At 38.7% G+C, this 19,427-nt stretch overlaps 2 protein-coding genes across 3 annotated transcripts in view; one reads left to right on the forward strand and one right to left on the reverse strand.

Annotated features, from left to right (window-relative positions):
* LOC139946454 (uncharacterized) overlaps positions 1 to 19,427 on the forward strand; it is a 123,345-nt gene that overhangs the window by 37,723 nt on the left and 66,195 nt on the right. For both annotated transcript variants that reach the window (XM_071944113.1, XM_071944117.1), the window contains exon 4: positions 16,831 to 16,919. The gene's annotated coding sequence lies outside the window, so the exon portion shown is untranslated. The remainder of the gene's footprint in view (positions 1 to 16,830; positions 16,920 to 19,427) is intronic.
* On the reverse strand, positions 3,792 to 4,828 carry LOC139946324 (snaclec 27-like). The gene is made up of 2 exons (XM_071943948.1): positions 4,348 to 4,828; positions 3,792 to 3,982 (listed from the first exon to the last, which is right to left on the reverse strand). The coding sequence occupies exons 1-2, from the start codon at positions 4,826 to 4,828 to the stop codon at positions 3,792 to 3,794; spliced, it is 672 nt and encodes a 223-aa protein (XP_071800049.1).

Below are 19,427 nucleotides of genomic sequence, written 5' to 3' on the forward strand. Positions count from 1 at the left end.
TGCTCAAGTAATTTTCTATTTGTTCAACCCCAACTTAAGGCTCTTTTTTTTTATTAAAGCTCTAATTTATAACAAATAAAAATCTTCAGCCAAAAAGTGAAACGACTTTGAAACTATGTCAAGCTGTCAAATTTTGTCACATATGGTTTAATAACAAACCACCTGCTGCACACCAGATACCTTCAGGGGATGTTAAATGAAACTGCTAGGGATAGCTGGTGGATTTATATCAGGGCACTCATCTTGGCTAGACGGTCAGTCAGTCCATGGCAGTCACTCAGGTCATGCTTGTTGACCACAACAAGTGACCAGTCCCCCTAGGCAGTGTTCTTTTTACCAGAAAGACTGGTTCTTGTTATACCAAATATAGGGCACTGCCAGGATAAATTCCACTTTTTGGGTTATTGGCAATGCCATTTTCGTTTTGAAAGGGCACTTCCATTGGGCTAAGAAACCTTTGAATGGGCACCAAGGCCAAAATCAGGCCTGGATTGGTATAGAGCTGACAAAATACCTGCAGACAGTGTTTATGTTTGTGTGATCAACACACATTGATTCCCTTAATAATACCTAACTAACATTAATGTTGTTCAAATGTTGACCAAGTCTGATCTATATTTTTCAATTCTGATTGGGTATCAAAATATTCTTATCCATTAAACAAATGAGATTTAAATCCAAGCAGTTCACATGATAAACTAAAGTTTGTAGAAAGTTTTTTCTTCAGTCGTTTAGATTTTGGTATTTTAAAATATGTTCTGGTCCGGTCAAAGTTCAAGCTACATGCCCTGCTGTCTTGTGGTATTTTATCCCAAATTCGAGCCATGCCTAGTGTATTTTCCTGTTATTATTATTATTATTATTATTATTATTATTATTATTATTATTATTATTATTATTATTATTATTATTATTATTATTATTATTATTATTATTATTATTATTATTATTATTATTATTATTATTATTATTATTATTATTATTACAAGGTACAACAAACAAGTTACAATAGCACAAGACAGAACATAAACGGGAAAAGAAAAAAAATCGTAAAAAACAAGAAATAAGGAAAATACATACAGAATTAAATAAAAGAATAAATAAGGTTAAATTAAATTAACTTAAATAAATTATTTGAAAAAGAAAACAAAACCAAAAATAAACACAATAAGAGGGCGGCGGAGGGCGGGAGGAGGAGAACAGAACCAAATGGGAACGACAACCAGAAGGGATAATAAACAAGGACAAATCATGCGGGTCAGGGGTAACAAAAGTAAACCAAACCCTACCCCTAATGTGTTTATTACGAGGGGTTGTCAGAACTTAGGGTTGTCAGAACTTAGGGTTGTCAGAACATAGGGGTAGTAAAAGAATATAGAGCAGTCACCGGCTAGAAAGTTAAATGAAAAACTAGGCAGAAGTATATATTTGTTTTTTCAGTGGCATATGGCAATTGTCATTTAATCTCTTGTGCCATTGTATTGATAATGAAATGTGGCAGTCTTTTAGGCCTTCCCCAAGAGACAAGTGGTGTGCCTGTAGACATGTTTGTGATATCTTTTGTTGGCGACCATTGATTAAAATGTGACAGCCCTTTTCAACCTCCCTACCCCACCTCCCTTCTTCTCTAGAAGACAAACAATGGAGAAAAACAAATTATCAAGTTGTTTGCCTGTGGCCATTTTGATAGCATCGCTTGGCCCACATTTCTTTCAAAAAGGAAATGTGACAGCAGTAGAGTGTGCATGTCACATTAGATTAAGGGATGGCAAGGTAAACGAGGTCCGCCTGTCTACATGTCCACTTGAAACTAAAATAGCATTGTTGAAACCTCCATGGTTGAAATCGCACTGTACTGAGATGAGGGGATGGTGTTGCTTCCTGGTTGCCCTACATCTCCCCCCCCCCCTCCCTTAATTTGGTATCCCTATCTACCTCCATGATTAAAGGGTCTCTGTGTAATAAGAGATTGTTTTTCTTCAGTCACATGCTTGTGTCACAGGCATAGAATGGCAAAGGTCGAGGGTTTGAATCCCAACCAAGTAATATGCCTGTGATTTTTTCACCGAACTCCTGAAAGTACTGAGTATACAGCGCTAGCAGACATCGGTGCAAAGGTAAAATGTTAAAAAGCAACACCTTTTTTCTTCTTTTTGTTAACTTGATTGCTGAACACAAATTTGATATCCTCTTTCTTCTTTGGTGGAGGAGGTAAAGTCTGACAGTTTCAAAAGAAACTCACATCCCCTTAAAGCCATTGGACCCTTTCGGTACAGAAAAAAAAAAAAAAAAGTTCACAGATTTACAAATAACTTACAGGGTTTACAGAAGGTAGTGGTGAAATACTTCTCTTGAAATATTATTCCATGAAATGCTTTACTTTTTGAGAAAACAGTAAAACAATATCAATTCTCGTTAACGAGAATTACAGATTTATTTTAAACACATGTCATGACACGGCGAAACGCGCGGATACAAGGGTGGGTTTTCCCGTTATTTTCTCCCGACTCCGATGACCGATTAAGTCCAAATTTTCACAGGTTTGTTATTTGATATAGAAGTTGTGATACACGAAGTGTGGGCCTTGGACAATACTGTTTACCGAAAGGGTCCAATGGCTTTAAGACGCCGCTCCTAGGTTGTATCGAAACTCTCTGAAAATAATGAACAATTACGGTTGCCCTATAACTACAAACTCTTTTTGGGTTTGCAAAACAGATACCCAACGCGGGGCAATACCGTTCCACCCCATAACCTACTACTCTGAATAATTAGACAACGTTACCATCGAACAAACCAAAAAGAAAACCTTTTTGTAAAATTAGCAGCTCTTTAAACACCAGAATTTCTTTATTATTTCAAACAGTTATGAATCAATCGTAAGTTGAACAAAATTGTATATCTTATCGAAAGAGGCCAGTTTTTCAGTAAACAGCGTACAGGGAAAGCATATTACATCTTTTGTAGTGTTTCTATAAAGGTTGTATTAAGTCATGAAATTCCTTTTCAATAACGAATGTTTTAAGACGGCAGCCGGAGAAAAGAGTTTTTCCAAAAAGATCAGTACAAATATTTGCAAAGCTTTTTGAGCTTCCAAAGGTGACTTTTCTATAGTTTTGAAATTTAAGTTCTTACCCTGGTCAACTAGAAAGAAAAAAACGATCATAAAAAAACCCTTTCATTTGACAATTTCCTTCTAGTTGAAACACTTTAACAATGACGTCATCATTCTGCTTTTAAACTGAGCTGAACTGAACTGTACTGAATGTGAACTTTTAAACAATTACAGTTATTTTTTACACAATCATGAAATTATTATTAAAACAAAATCTATGCCAGAAAGCTCAGTAGTGACCTTATTCGTCGCCAGACTTTCATGGTCTGTATTTTAAAGACACTGGACACTATTGGTAATTGTCAAAGACCAGTCTTCTCACTTGGTGTATCTCAACATATGCGTAAAATAACAAACCTGTAAAAATTTGAGCTCAATCGGTCATCAAAGTTGCGAGATAATAATGAAAGAAAAAACACCCTTGTCACACGAAGTTGGGTGCTTTCAGATGATTGATTTCGAGACCTCAAGTTCTAAATCTGAGGTCTTGAAATCAAATTCGTAAAAAAATACTTCTTTCTCGAAAACTACGTTACTTCAGAGGGAGCCGTTTCTCACAATGTTTTATACTATCAACAGCTCCCCATTACTAGTTACCAAGTAGTGTTTTATGCTAATAATTATTTTGAGTAATTACCAATAGTGTCCACTGCCTTTAAGCAACCCTTCACAGGAGCTACAGAGCTACGGGACGTTCACATATTATGGAGATGTATCCACTATCACATTCCCTGTCATGCCAGCCATACACATCAACTGCCGCGGCGCAATCTTCGTCTAGGCCCCCACGACCATCTGGCTCACCATAAGCCCATCTCTTGTCCTGCTTGTCAATAGTACCTTCACCATTCAGACACACCCAGGTATCTGATAAGAGTCAATCAGAAAAAAAAACCTCATGATACTTACCGGTTCAACAAATTGTTGTAAAAGACTTTTTCAAAAGATCAACGGACTCACAGTTTTCAGAATTGGAAAGAAGACTCTTGAGGGTGCTATTCCTTCAATAGTATAGTATGCCGCGCCGCTGTACTTTGGAACTCCCTACCCTATAGTTTTCTACCAACTCTGTCACAGTTCAAGGGGAACATCATCGGATCATATTTGAGATTTTGTTCATGTAGCCCTCAACCTGGGTGGCATTTTGGCCAAGTGTTGTCAGAATTTGTCATAAAATAAAAATAGTTATTAGGACTATATATTGAACATCATTTCTAGAATTGTGTACAAACCTTCAGTTTGAATGTCGCTGCAACCAATCCAGATCCACTTGAAACCGCACATGTTGAGGAGGTGTTGTAGTTCTTCTTCAGATTGAGGGACAGCTATCACCCCACCCGACTCAACACAAATCTGCTTGCCCTCTGCCCATGTACCATAGCCATCATGCATCTTGAAGCATTTTTCTTGCCACTGGCTCCAAGTTGGGGGGCATGGCGGCATTGCTACGGTGCTCGGGGCCATCCCTTCGGTGGTGGGGGTTGTCCCTCCAGTGCTGGGGGTCATTCCACCGATGCTGGGGGTCGACCTTACAGTGTTGGGTGTCGTTCCTCCAGTGCTTGGGGTTGTCCCTCCAGTGCTGGGGGTCATTCCTCCAGTGCTAGGGGTCGTTCCTCCGATGCTTGGGGTCGTTCCTCCAGTGCTGGGGGTCGTTCCTCTGGTGCTGGGTGCCTTCTTCCAACACCGCCCATCTACGGCAGCGTAGTCTGCCATTATAAATATACCAACAACACCCAGCAGTTTGCACGCCAACATTTTGCAAACCATCTCTTAACAAATTAAAATTGCTGCTATATATATACAAATAGCCAAGAAGATGCAACCAAACTGTTCCACGATCCTTCAATTAGCAATAACAGCACGACTCATCGAGTCACAAAAAGAAACAGCGCAATGGGGAGTTTTCCAATAACAGTGATCAATCAATCAATAACAACTGTACAAAATGTAAAAAATATAATATATTATATGGATTTGAAGAAAAAAATTCTTATCATAATTTTGTGTTTGCATAATAAGTTGTGGCTTCGTACAAAATTTAGATTTGTCAAAAATAAATAACTCCAAGAAAATTTTTCTTGCAAACTGTTTTCCAAAAGACTTTGAAGAAGATATGGCCTGAATTCAATTGCACACTTTAATGTTTAAAATAAGCACAAACATCCTTTGTTACTTTTTCTTTCTTTTGTGATTTGTATCTCAAAAATAATACTGATTTTACCTCAACTGGTTGGGTTTCTCATAGCAGTGCATCCTCCAGAAAAATAAATAAATAAATACAAATAATTCTTTTTAAAAGTTAAAAGCTGATTTTACATACATGGGAGGAATATTACACACTCGTGGCTGAGAGTCGTGCGCAGTGACACGTGCCGTAGTCCATTGTTTGTCATAAAAGATGGTTGTCCATGACATCAAGTTTAATCAGTCAATAGGTAGAATTATCCTATTTGACCCAGTTCACCAGGGGCCCTCTTTCATGGCCCTTTTATCATGGAATTCAGCACTTTAACAATCCATAGAATTAAATGCCTTGTAAAGGCTGTAGTAAGCACTGAGTTCAGGTGTAAGCAGCGCCTTAAAATTGGGCCAAAATAATTTTGTTGCACTTTTCTTGGGAAGTCAAGTTCCCTGTGTGATGGTTATACAGTGTAGTGTGTATTTTAGGCAAAGAAGTGTTTACACGCTTACCATTTAATTGCAACTTAAATCCGAACAAGGGTCAAGTTTGAGCGAGGGACTAAAATCGACCATTCAGCAATTTTGGTTGGTATCCAGGATGTAAAGCATGCGTAGGTAACCATGGAATATTGACTAGTGGTTGACAAATGGTCGCTAATCGAACCTGCCCATGGCAAGCGTGACAGACAGTCTGCATATGAGGTTTTGCAAAGGGTAAATGGGGGATAGTAGGAGACACAAAACCTGTAACTTAGCCCTGAAATAACAGTACAAAAACTGTACATTCTTTTTCCTGGTCAACATTTGACTCCTAAGGGATTGAACACACATCAATACCTTTTAATGACCATTTGAAACAAAGCAATCCAATCCGTCAACAACCCACAGATCATTAACCAAATATTTGCAGAATGCCCAAATGGAATTTTTCCTTGTCTTCGCCAGCCTGCCCGTCTTTTCCCAGGGTGAGGGGGGGAAGATGACAGACAGGCTGTGTGGTATCCCATCTCGCTCTGGTAACTTCTATACACCTTAATGGATAGGGTACCACTCTGTCTGTGGTGACACATCTCCAAGGGGACCTAGCCTTATCCGAAACCGTAGACATAAAAATGAGATGGCATACACCTTCACAGATGTTGCACACATTTTTAGGTTTGTCATGGTGATTGAGACATGAAAACTTACTTCTCTACCCAATTTGATTAAACTCTTTCCTTGGCCTTGCAGACACACCCTGTTGTATTTATGGAAGCCGGCCAATACTGTGTAGGTATGAGAGGATGGAGAAAGGATGATGTAAGACATAGGGACCAGCCCTTGTTGAATGAGAGAATTTCTAGGTTGATAACCTTATTGCAGGTTGTCAGATTTGATATTTCAGACCTACATGTATTCCTTGAAGACAGTCTACTAAGACTAAACAAACAGAGTTGATAACCCAATGATTCTTAACAGAACCCGAACAGTATAGGTGATTCACAATAGGGTATGACCTCTGCAGTCTGCGCTGGAGAGGCCCTTTTTTGTAATGCATCGTATGAAAGATGTTGATTAGTTTGGGTCCTCACACACCCTGCTAAGCTCTTTTTGTGATTTTCGAAGAAGCACTATCAAACTGCCTGATTGAAAGAATTGCATATGAAGTATGGACCTGAGAACAAAAGAAGTCGATATGAAGTAGGGACTTGAATATGAGCATGGTGTCGCCTTAGTAGTATACTAATGGCATCGTTCACAAACTTGTAGTGACTTCACAAAATGTGCTCTTTTGGCCTGTCATGGCCAAGTGGTCCAGCACACTTGACTCAAGCTTTGGCGTTTTGGATCAGCAGAATGTAGGTTCCAGTCTCGGTTTTGACATTGATGCCTGAAGCGAAGAGAAGGGGTTTACCCAAGAGTTTTCACGGGTTGGTTGTCTGCAGATTGCTCCACAGCGACTTGTAAACCTTTTATGTAAATAGATGGGTATTATATTTTGAACATAGCTCTACTTACCTTGTAGAACAAAATATGAGCACTTTGAAATGCTCTCACCAGGCGTGATAAAGTGCTAAAAAGTGCTGTTAATAAAGGCCTAAAAGTAATCGGTACACAAGAACTTTGGAGCATTGCCCCTTTTGGAAAAGGCAAAAGGTTGCCTTGCCTGTTCTACAGACTCTTACACAGCTGCAACAATTCTAAACCAAAAGATGGAGCTGAATAGACTTAACTCCAACACATCAACAATAAGTGGGAAAATGATTAAAAGGGTGTGACACCATAATATAGTAATCACCCTAATTTGTTTTTGCGAATGGTACATTTACGGCACCAAACAGCTGCTTGGTGAATGGCATCTGGCCAGCTTTGCCAGAACTTTTTAAATGTTCACAAATAACTTGTTTACGACTTGAATTTGTAGAAGTTGGCCAAAATAAGACCTGTTGACAGTGTTTGAAAAAAACTGCAGGAAATGGTCTAACGACTATCTTAAATTAAGGTGCTTAACCAATTAAGTGAAAATTTCTGTTTTGAATAATGTTAAGCATTCATTCCTTTTAGAACAATGCATTTTGACATTAAATTCATCTTCGCAATGGAATTTTGTACCCCATATAAAGTTTAACTGTGTTTTATTGAGGGAATAAATGAGGGGTGACAGCCATTCAAAACCAGCTGGGTCGTGGCCGTGCGATCAAGGCTCGAGCCGTGTTGGTTCTGAGAAGAAAATGTCTTTTGAGTAGTGTTGGTTCTGAGAAGAAAATGTCTTTTGAGTAGGGTTGGTTCCATGAAGAAAATGTCTTTTGAGTAGGGTTGGTTCCATGAAGAAAATGTCTTTTGAGGTGTTGGTTCTTAGAAGAAAATGTCTTTTGAGGTGTTGGTTCTGAGAAGAAAATGTCTTTTGAGTAGTGTTGGTTCTTAGAAGAAAATCTCTTTTGAGGTGTTGGTTCTTAGAAGAAAATGTCTTTTGAGGTGTTGGTTCTTAGAAGAAAATGTCTTTTGAGGTGTTGGTTCTTAGAAGAAAATGTCTTTTGAGTAGTGTTGGTTCTTAGAAGAACGGTAGGATTTGAAACTTTCATGTAAAAAAAATCAGGTGAGGTTTGTGGTAGCACCATGTGTAAATCTCTTTTGAATAGTGTTGTTTTTTAGAAGAAAATTTCTTTGGAGTAGACTTCTCAGAACCAACACTGGTAAAAAGAGATTTACACTCAAACGTCCCCCGATAGCAAACTAGTGTAAAAAAAAACCAGTGGTATATTTGGTACACCGTGTTCCTCAGTGAAAAGCACTGGGGAGTTTGCTTCAAAATGAATCACAGAGTGCCTTTTACTGTACACTGTAGCATATTAATATCAATATCTTCCTGTCTGGAATTTTATTTAGCTGTAAACATTGTCTGCAACTTGAGTCCCTCAGGATAATTTTGGGTGGATTGTTCCCACTGATTATCATAGGCATTATACATTGTTTCCCACTCTGGCAGGAAGCATTCGGTTATTATATGAGTGGTTTCTATTTATTGAAATCACAAAAGGGACGAACTAAGGAAAGGAGCGTTGAAATCGCACGTGCGTCTGAAACTTCACTTCATTTAAACATTTTGCTTGAACCAGCTCAAATACCATGTCACATCTACCAAAGGTGACTGGTATCCTGCTTATTTTTGCTGAGCAGACAATTGTTTAGCAATATTTTTCTTTCAAAGGCATGGTACTTTTGGTCATTACATGTACTCCACAAGGTAATGATGACCATTCAACTTACTTGGTAAAGGGCAATGGGGAGTTGTTGATATTATTAAAGGAACACGTTGCCTTGGATCGGTCGAGTTGGTCTTTGAAAAGCGTTTGTAACCGTTTTTTTATAAAATGCATGGGTAGAAAGATGTTGTAAAAGTAGAATACAATGATCCACACAAACATGCCTCGAAATTGCATGGTTTTCCTTTTACCTCGTCAACAAACACGGCCGGCCATTTATGGGAGTCAAATTTTTGACCCCCATAAATGGCCGACCGTGTTAGTTCGCACAGTAAAAGGAAAACCACGCAATTTGGAGGCAAACTTGTGTGGATCATTGTATTCTACTTTTAAAACATCTTTCCAACCATATGCATTTTATAACAAACGGTTACAAACGCTCTCTATAGACCAACTCGTCCAATCCAAGGCAACGTGTTCCTTTAAACATTGTGAGAAACAACCCCCTTTAAAGAAAGAGGTAAATTTTCACCAACAGATTTGAATCTGAGAAAGAGCTTCAGGCATGAATGTAATTTTCGCCTTGGTTAAGAGCTCTTGTAGCAGAATTGAAAATCAAATTTGAGCACTTCAAGCAGCTACGGTGTGAAGGTACATGTACAGTGTAATTACTGAGCCAATTATTGAAGCCATTGGACCCTTTCGGTTCAGAAGAAGAAAAAAAAAGTTCACAGATTTACAAATAACTTACAGGGTTTACAGAAGGCAATTGTGAAAGACTTCTCTTGAAATATTATTCCATGAAATGCTGTACTTTTTGAGAAAACAGCAAAACAGTATAAATTCTCGTTAACGAGAATGCGGATTTATTTTAAACACATGTCATGACACGGCGAAACGCAGGGAAACAAGGGTGGGTTTTTCCGTTGTTTTCTCCCGACTCTGATGACCGATTGAGCTTAAATTTTCACAGGTTTGTTATTTTGATATAGAAGTTGTGGTACACAAAGTGTGGGCCTTGGACAACACTGTTTACCGAAAGGGTCCAATGGCTTTAAATGAACAAAAGGCAATTTGCCATTGCTACTTCTCAAAGCACAAAATACAGGATTTGCAATTATCAAAAGACAAAATTGTTAGCTTCAATTGATCTGAAAGCTTGCTGTACTGATTTTGAAGGTCGTTTCTGAGTACTGAATCTCAAGAGAAACATTTTTTGTCTGAAATACTGTCTCGAGGTGGCAGCAGTGGCAATAGACCTACTAGAATCATCATAGCTTATATTGTGTTTCCATTGGGGCAGAAGATTCTGACCCCTCAGACCAAAGTCCCAGGATTGCCTTGATTGTGTCTCCTCGAGATAGATTCTCCTATCGATGAAATGTCGCCCTTCAGGTTTGACAAAGTGATTGCTTGCAACTACGCCAAAAATACTGGGAGGACCCCTTCTCTTCTACACTATAATTACATGTATAACACATGAGACCTTCGGCTTTAAGACCCATCCAAATGACGAATAATAATGGTTTGTTGGTGTCTTACTAAATGAAATAAGTGTTCGGGACTCGAACCCGTTCTCTACTGGTTAGAAACACCAGAGCTTGAGTCCGGTGAGCTAGACCGCTCGGCCACGACACGGACACTGCACATGGTCAACATTGACTAAAACTTTCTGCACAATATCCATGTGTCTTTAGCATTTTGCCTGAGTATCTACTTGAGTTTTTTCACTTGTTTCGTGTGTGTTTCATGTTTTTCCTTTTGGTGTTGAAACTAACAGCCTTTGAAAGTTGTTTTTTGATGATGTTGGAAAAAAGATGACAGCAAATTGTGTATTACATCATCTTGCTAAATCTATGATCCCAGTCCTTGACTAACCTTCTGTCCTGACATGTTGCTGTTTTTGTCAAGATGCCAATTATAGGGAAAATGTGTGTGAATGTATATGTACATCTGGAGTTCTCATATTATTCATACAGTGAATGATCAATGACGTATGGCACAAATTGGGAACGTCAGCTGACAACACGTTTAGAAGTTGCCATGCAAGTTTTCCAGACAACTTTTTCCCAATCGTAGACGTTCCCCGTTGCGAGTGTGCGTGCACGTTAAATCAGGATTGGGGGGGGGGGGGGGGATTGCGGTATGAGGGGAGGTTGCGGTATGAGGGGGGATGTGAAAGTGACTAACAGGCTTCTGTGCACGTCTCATGGACAAACCCTAACCAGCTCTGTAATATCTGGGATTAAACCAGTTTAATCATATCCTGTCCCTTTAAAGGGAATTTTAGCCTGCTTGGATTTACCCTTATTTCGTTTGAACCTTTCAAAATGAGAGAGCAGACTTCAAGTTGGACAACTTGAAGGGTGATTGTCGATTAATACTCAAGAAGAGAAAATAGAACAAAATGTATTAATTTAAAAGCACTGAAAAGCTTCTGATTCAACCTCACTGAATGCAACACAATGCACTAAAGCCCAATTTCATATTTAAAGCTGTTCAGCATACAATACTGCTTAAAAAATGAGTAGGGTACCAGTTGCAACACTGTAATCTTCTTTGCATTTTGGCTGGTAACCTGTTCCTGCTAAGCGTGGTTTGTCTGTGCTTAGCAAGTTTTTGTGCTAGGCTTATTGACCATAGAGTCCTAGCTCTATGTATTGACATATTGCCTCACATTGCAAGGCCAGACAGCCACTTCAAGGTGAGGGCTACACTTAAACTATTTTGAGCTGTTGACCAAAACCAACTGTCACCAGGGGAACGCGGTACCACCCACTCTTGGTTGGATAGGGTTGCCCCCTTTACAGTCAATAAATGATGTAAGCTTGGTTTCGTCCACTAGGATAGGATCCTGGCTGGCGGTCTTTTGAGATTAAAGTTTTTTTTACACATGATTGCAAATAATGGGGGGCACTTCAGACATTTAATTAACATCTTTATAACACAAGCTTTTGTATAAATATTACACTTTACTTTTTCTTTGGGGTACCAAAGTATGAAAGGAATATTCTGGGGTGGATTTCACAAAGGTAGTCCTAACTTAGGACTAGTCCTAGGCAATGATAAGAGATAGGACCAGTCCTAAGTTAGGATGGGTTACTGGTCGTAACTTAGGACCAGTCCTATCTCTTGGCATTGCTTAGGACTAGTCCTAAGTTAGGAATACCTTTGTGAAATCCGTACCAGGGGTGGATTTCACAAAGGTAGTCCTAACTTAAGACTAGTCCTAAGCAATGCTAAGAGATAGGACCAGTCCTAAGTTAGGACCAGTGTATCATCCTAACTTAGGACTGGTCCTATCTCTTAGCATTGCCTAGGACTAGTCCTAAGTTAGGAATACCTTTGTGAAATCCGTACCTGGTCTAATAATAAATGTACCACTCCCTCTTTAAAGGCACTAAATAGTGGACACCTTTGGTACTAGTCAATGACCAGTCTTCTCAATTGATGTATCCCAACATATGCATAAAATAACAAACCTGTGAAAATTTGGGCTCAATTGGTCATCGAATTTGCAAGGGAATAATGAAAGACAATAACACTTGTTGCACAATGAGTGTATTTTTATTTTTTTGAGTGAGAAATTACAGTTTTAAGGCATGTGACATGTTTGGTAATTGTCAAAGACAAGTATTCTCACTTGGTGTATCCCAACGTTTGTTACCTCAGAGGGAGCCGTTTCTCAAAATGTTTTATACTGTCAACAGCTCTCCATTGCTCGTTACCAAGTAAAATGTTAAAACTAGTTTTGAGTAATTACCAAGTGTCCAGCTGTCCATTTCACCAAACTCTATCTAACTTAGGATTAATCTTAGGACTTAGGACGGGTTCAGTTCCGTATCCAAATACGTAGGACTAATCGAACCCATCCTTAGTTAGGACGGGTTACCCGTCCTAACTCGAGTTAGGATTAATCCTAGCGTTTCGTGAAATTGGCCGCAGTTCCTTTAAAGGCATTGGTTCCCAATCGTATTTGCCAGGCTTGTTGATCGCGTGCAAATGCAATTTAGACAAGGTTACAATAATAGTCAAGGTGGTTCATGTAAATCACTTAATGTGTAATTAATATAATTTTAGAAGGTAAAGTTCAGTCGGGTTTCCTCATGTTCAAGTCCTGTGAATACTCAAAGTTTGTTTAGTAGAAATTATTGTGGTTTTTGCGCTTCCTTGCTTAAGCACACATTATACACATCAGGTGGCATTTTTGGGCGGTAACCTTGCGGATGCCCTAAAGCAACAGTTTACATCCCAGTGCCAACAAATAATGCACTTGGCTCTGTTTGAGTGGATTTGAAGAGAAGACAAAAATTCTAAACTCATTATCTAGCCATATTAGAATTGGCTGATACAAGTATGGCTACGGCTGTTGCTAAGGATTTCCTATACTTCAATGTATGATGATGCGAAGATCCAGCAGTGGCCAAAGCTGTAGCCACTACAGCTGGACATGGCCTAAGGTATTTAAATCAATAACTATTTCAAAATGTCACTCAGTAAGACTTAAAGGAACACATTGCCTTGGATCAGTTGAGTTGGTCTTTGAAAAGCTTTTGTAACCTTTTGTTATGAAATGCATATGGTTAGAAAGATGATTTAAAAGTAGAATACAATGATCCACACAAATTTGCCTCAAAATTGCGTGGTTTTCCTTTTACTTTGCGAACTAATACGGTCGACCATTTATGGGAGTAAAAAATTTGACTCCCATAATTGGCCGACCGTGTTAGTCAAAGAGGTAAAAGGAAAACCACGCAATTCGGAGTGACAATTGTGTGGATCATTATATTCTACTTTTGAAATATCTTTCAAATCAATGTATTTTATAACAAAAGGTTACAAACGCTTTTTAAAGACCAACTCGACCCGATCCAAGGCAACGTGTTCCTTTAATCAATAATATAGATGTCTGGAACTGGTTCCATTGGACTCAAGCTCTGGTGTTTCTGATCAGTAGCAGTGTTGTTTTCCTGTGTCACTCCGTGGAAAGATATTCTAAAAAGATGTTTTTGAGTGGCACAAGAAAAGTTTGCCTGAAATAAGATTTTTGTAATTCAAGTAGTGCTTCTACATGCTTCCGGATTGGTCTTCATGTTTATAACAGTGTACTGCTCATCTTCAGGAGTAATTATTTCTGTTTTGAAATGAAATCATGACAGGAGAGGGCAAGATGTGGGTGTGGGTGAGGGATGAAGCGATGATTTAACAAAAACAAACAATTAATTAATTATTAATACATATAGCGTACACACCCTCTATAAGTCAGCGCTTGAGTGTTGGATAGCAGTAATTTCTGCTGACAGCTGTGACCTAGATCCTATGTTATCGGGAAGGGTCGTTTAGTCGCATGACAGCGAAGGGCTCAACAAGTCTTTGTTCAAAACCTCCACAATAGGAAGATCTAAGGGTGGTGATTGATCTGAAAATGTTGCACTCTCAAGAAAGTTTTGATGTTTGCACTTTTGAAATTTATGCGATCTAATGGCACTAGACTTCCTGACTTCAAGGCGCTGTCTTGATTTTTCTTAGAGGAAGTCAGCCATTGTTTTGTCAGTCATCAAATGCACCCTGGGGCATTCGTAAGTGCAATGGGATTATGTGAGTGATAAGAACCTTTTCAAATTTGAGTAAACTCCGATCCACACTGAAATCCGTCAGCCTGAGTCTGTACCCATAACTGGTTCAAGGTGAAAATTGTAGGATTTTAAGCAGTCTCTTCCATCCATGTTCAAATTCAACAATGGTAAATCATAGTTATGTAGTAAACGGCCATGATACTTTGTGTTTTGATAATATAACTTGGATTTTTTGGTACACATCGTAGGAGCTAGATCAAGACACTTTAGAAAGTTATTATCTCTGTTTGTCAGGCATACATAAACGGATCCCAAACTTGTACCTACAAGGGAGCATACAACCTCCATTGCAATACTGATCAGCCCTCACATGGGATCATTTTTTACACCTCGGGTAAGAGAAGCAATTGATGATGGTCAAGTGTCTTTCTAAAGGACACAAATGTCATGACGAGGATACGAACCCATCTCCAATGGGCCCTTCAAAACTTGAGTTAGATGCACTTGACCACTCAGCCAACAAAAACACAAGCACCTTGAGGTGGGAATTAAACCAAAAACCTTTATTCTATAGCTGGTGCCATCACTGCTAGACTTCCAAGCCTGCCCAATAATACAAGTCTTCAATTGAAATATCATTTATTGATCCCAGGGGGGAACCCAAAATGTCTCCCCAGACTCGTCCAATAAATTTCTGGCTCAATTGGCGACTTAGTTGAACCATCTAACCAGAAAGGATGCAACATGAGGTGGCAGTTTTAAGAATCTCGTTTATGACCTGTCAACTGACCTCTACGGAAGGTGTCTGAACTTCTCATCACAATTTTAACAACATAGATTCACTCCCTTCAAATTTATTTCACCTCTCCCCTTTTCTATTTCCCAGCGATCAACTGTTGCCACGCCGATTCCTGGCTTTAAAACCCATGGCGCTTATTGGCTCAATATTAGTCCTTCAAGTGGACTCACAAAGCGCAGCCACCCACAGTGGCGAAACATTGCAACAAAATGAAAAGTGGCTGATTCATTGATCACACCCTTCAAGTTGGGGCTTAGCAGAGATAAAATATGGCTATTTTGTTGCCTTTGTGGGCTGTCCTCAGGTTTAGAGTATAAGAAAGCCTAAAGTCATTGTCTGACAGGAGGTTTATTGGCTTTATTAGGGAGCAGACCAGGCCCAATTTCAAGGCACTGATTACCGCAGAATTTGGGGGCTTTCCCTAAAGAACACAATTCGGTGGGCCCACTTTCATAAAGCTGTTAATACAGAAATTACTGCTTTTTAGCAAACTTATGTGCTAGGTAAAAAATGTATGGGGCACCAGTCATAATACCCCGACTATGACTTTTCCTTGCACATTGTTGGCAATGACCTGGCTACGCTTATTTTGAACATGTTCTAAATAAGCGTGGGGACAGAATGCAGCTTCCCGACCTGGGAGATCCCACCCCGACCAAACCAGGCTCATGGAGATCCTCCCACATTTGGCCCACGATTGGTTAGCGCTTGGCCACGCTCTCGGCCACTTTTTCATTGTAGTGGAAATGACGTCTGTTAATGGGGTATTACAAGGTTAACTTTATGGACTTTTGGCTGGTAACCAGTTTCCTCAAGGAATGTTTTTCTGTGCTTAGCAAGTATTCGTGCTTACAGGCTTCATGAAATTGGGCCCAGGTCAGACTTTGGAGGATTATCGGAAAATTGTTTGGGTACATGGAGCATTAAAAGACCAGTTTTGGCTAAATTCAGAGCTTAAACTTCATATTTGAAAAATTTCGCTGATTTTGTGACAGGATCACATTGTTAATGACATGGTTATCGGACCCAAGAGTGAAGCCTGTGAGACAAGTTGAACATACACAAGACATGATACAAGGAACTTTAAAATCACTTGGAAGCACATGATCAAGAACATTACCATGAACCTTAGGGGATTGCTTCAAGCGTCTCAATTACATCAATCAATTTACGCTGTCATTTTGGCTTAGGTTCAGGACCTACGTCATTAAGTTTGACGTGTTGGAAGTCAATACGTGTATCTGTTGTATTGGAAAATATCGTGCGGGGGATTTAAGGGGGGGTAGGGAGGGAGAAGGGATTACGCATGCTAGTGAGGACTTCCCTGATACACTGTAACTTCACACATACGCATTATAAGACATTGGATAGGCTTTTATACAGTGCATGGTACGGACTGGCAGGGTTGATAAAATTGCTTGCTTACATTTTCATTTTTCGTCTAAAAGTTAGTTTGGGTGTTCTGTGTCTTTACAGGTGTTTATGATCTGACGTTTTAAATTCACATTGTGCTTCCAAACTCAGGATAAGGAATTCAAGTTTGATTTGTGAAAATTGACTGAAAGGTAAGTTGTTTAAAACTAGTGTTTCTGGTTTCATTTCTCCCATTGTATTTCCTTATCAAAGGTGTGCAGTATTTTTATTAGTTGTTTTTTGGACAAATTTATGTTATTTTTTTGTTGTCAAAAGAGTTTTATTTTGGAATAGTTATCACAGTATTTTCACAATTATCATAATAAAGACATATTTTAAGCATCTGATAAAAATGATTTAAAGTTTACCAAACTAGTATAAACATTGCAGTTTATTAATTGACATCTCTTAAATTGTAAAATTTGATGAGATCCCTTGTTATTCAGCAGTCGTCTGACTGCCCCCCCCCCCCCCCCAATCAAAGATATTTACAAAATAAGGAGACGGTCAACAATTGGTCTTTATGCTAAGTTGGTAGAGCTGGCTCGTCAATCCAGGGTTCAAATCAGACTAAAATAATTGTCTTGTCAATTTTCTCTTTGTTCACACAAAATTAGCAACAATTCCCTAAAAATTCAAGAAGAAATGTAAAGCTAAAGTTGTGAAAACAATTCACAGTTAAAAATATGCTATACATGTATGTGTGTTTTAAAGGCACTGGACATCATTAGTAATTACTCAAAATGTTTGTTAGCATAACAACTTGGTAACGAGCAACAGAGAGCTGTTGGTAGTATAAAACATTGTGAGAAACGGCTCCCACTGAAGTATTGTAATTTTTTGAGAAAGAAGTAATTTTCCACTAAAATATTTGAATTTGATTTCATCGAATTTTAGGCATCAGATTTAGATTTTGAGGTCTTGAAATCAAGCATCTGAAAGCACACAACTTCGTGTGACAAGGATACACCAAGTGAAAAGACTGGTCTTTGACAATTACCAAAGGTGTCCAGGGGTGGATTTCACAAAGAGTTAGGACTAGTCTTATCTCGAGTTAGGACCAGTTACTCGTCTTAACTTAGGACTATCAATGCAATTTGTATATCTCCTAGGACTAGTCCTAAGTTAGGACTAGTCCTAACTATTTGTGAAATCGACCCCAGTGCCTTTAAAAAAAGTACATCACAAATAGACAATAATATACACAATAACAAAGAGAGGTTCATAAAAACAGGACTAGTCAACGAGGTTTTAAAAATTATCTGATAAAACTACTGTTAGAGCTATGGATGGCTCTGGATATTTCTTATTATAAATGTAGGCCAGAATGTTGGGAAGAAATATGCCAGCAATTCCTAGACTGAGCTTCAATAAGACGTAGTATTATTATTAGTGTGCACATGAATTCCTTCCAGACATGGAATCCATCATGGAATGCTGCAAGACTTCAAGGAATTTATTGATGGGATAAAAGACTGTGCAGTCCCAGCGCAGATGTGTTTTGGGAAAACAGTTTGGTTTGTTTTTCCCTCAGCTAACAAACAAATTGAATCATAATATTTTGTGGGGTGTGTCACACTTTTTGAAAGGGTGCATTGGTATATGTGCTTTGCATTACAGTAGATTTGCTCCATTTTGCAGATAAGTCACTTGTGTGCTTCATCTAGAGATTTCGATCTGTGCATTTTAAAAGTACTAAAGATTCTGAAAAAGGCTCTACAGTCCCATAAACATGTCCACATATAGTTTTAGAAGCTCTCCAAATTGTTGGAAGGGACATTTGGTACATGTGCTTAGTATTATAGCAGATTATATTAGACTTGGTCCATTTTGTTGATGTATTGTTTGAATGTTATGATAAATGGTAGGTGTCAGACAGTGTTCTCTTTTAGGGCATGTTGATGCTATCACTAGAGGGCTATGTGTAAACATAGACAGTTTGTTTTTCTCTGGGTGGCCAATTATGTTCCTTATCGTCAATGGATCTATTGCCGCTTCATCTGCAACAGGCCCTGAGCATGGGGTAGCCATCTTGCTTTCTTCCATATCCAACCTCCTTATAAACCAAAACAAGACTAGATAGATGTTTTTGCATCAGAAATAAATAATGTAATTTTTGTGTTTACCCTTATGTGTATTAAGGTCTGTATGGACTGTAGGCCTACTTCCCGAGTTCTGTGAAGAAAACTCTACAGGCAATAGGCTTAATTATACATATCAGTGTAAGGGTAAAAACAAATTATATTCAAACCAAGGCTGGAAGGGCTAAAATTGTTTGGCCGCCCATTTGTGTAATCGTAATTGGTAATCGTAATTGCAGGAACGTGACAAATTCGTGTAGCCAGGGAAAATCAAATAGACACAAGACCTTAGCACACCATATTTACTAGACCATACATTTTTTGACAAGACCAGATTCGAAAGGCGAGAAACAAAACTTGCTAAAACAGTTTGACATGTACACATGACTGCTTTTATATGAACGACGAACGGAGAGGAGATTTGTCTCATTTGTCTTAATAGTATTAAGTATAGCCCCTCTTGATTACTCAAAGAATTGAAAGGGAATTTATCAGACTCAACAGTTGAACGGAATTTGTTTCTGTTATTCAGGTGAAAAACACAAGACAGTCGGACATGCTCGGTCAGGTCATAAGTTT

This window comes from Asterias amurensis, chromosome 13 (genome assembly GCF_032118995.1).
Source record: "Asterias amurensis chromosome 13, ASM3211899v1".
Taxonomy (NCBI): domain Eukaryota; kingdom Metazoa; phylum Echinodermata; class Asteroidea; order Forcipulatida; family Asteriidae; genus Asterias; species Asterias amurensis.

Excerpts from the sequence above, each read along its gene's own strand:
- LOC139946324 (XM_071943948.1), bottom strand. The coding sequence starts at position 4,828 with ATGGCAGACTACGCTGCCGTAGATGGGCGGTGTTGGAAGAAGGCACCC. Across the intron at positions 3,983-4,347 it reads CAGCGACATTCAAACTGAAG|ATACCTGGGTGTGTCTGAAT; the intron begins GTTTGTACACAA and ends GACTCTTATCAG.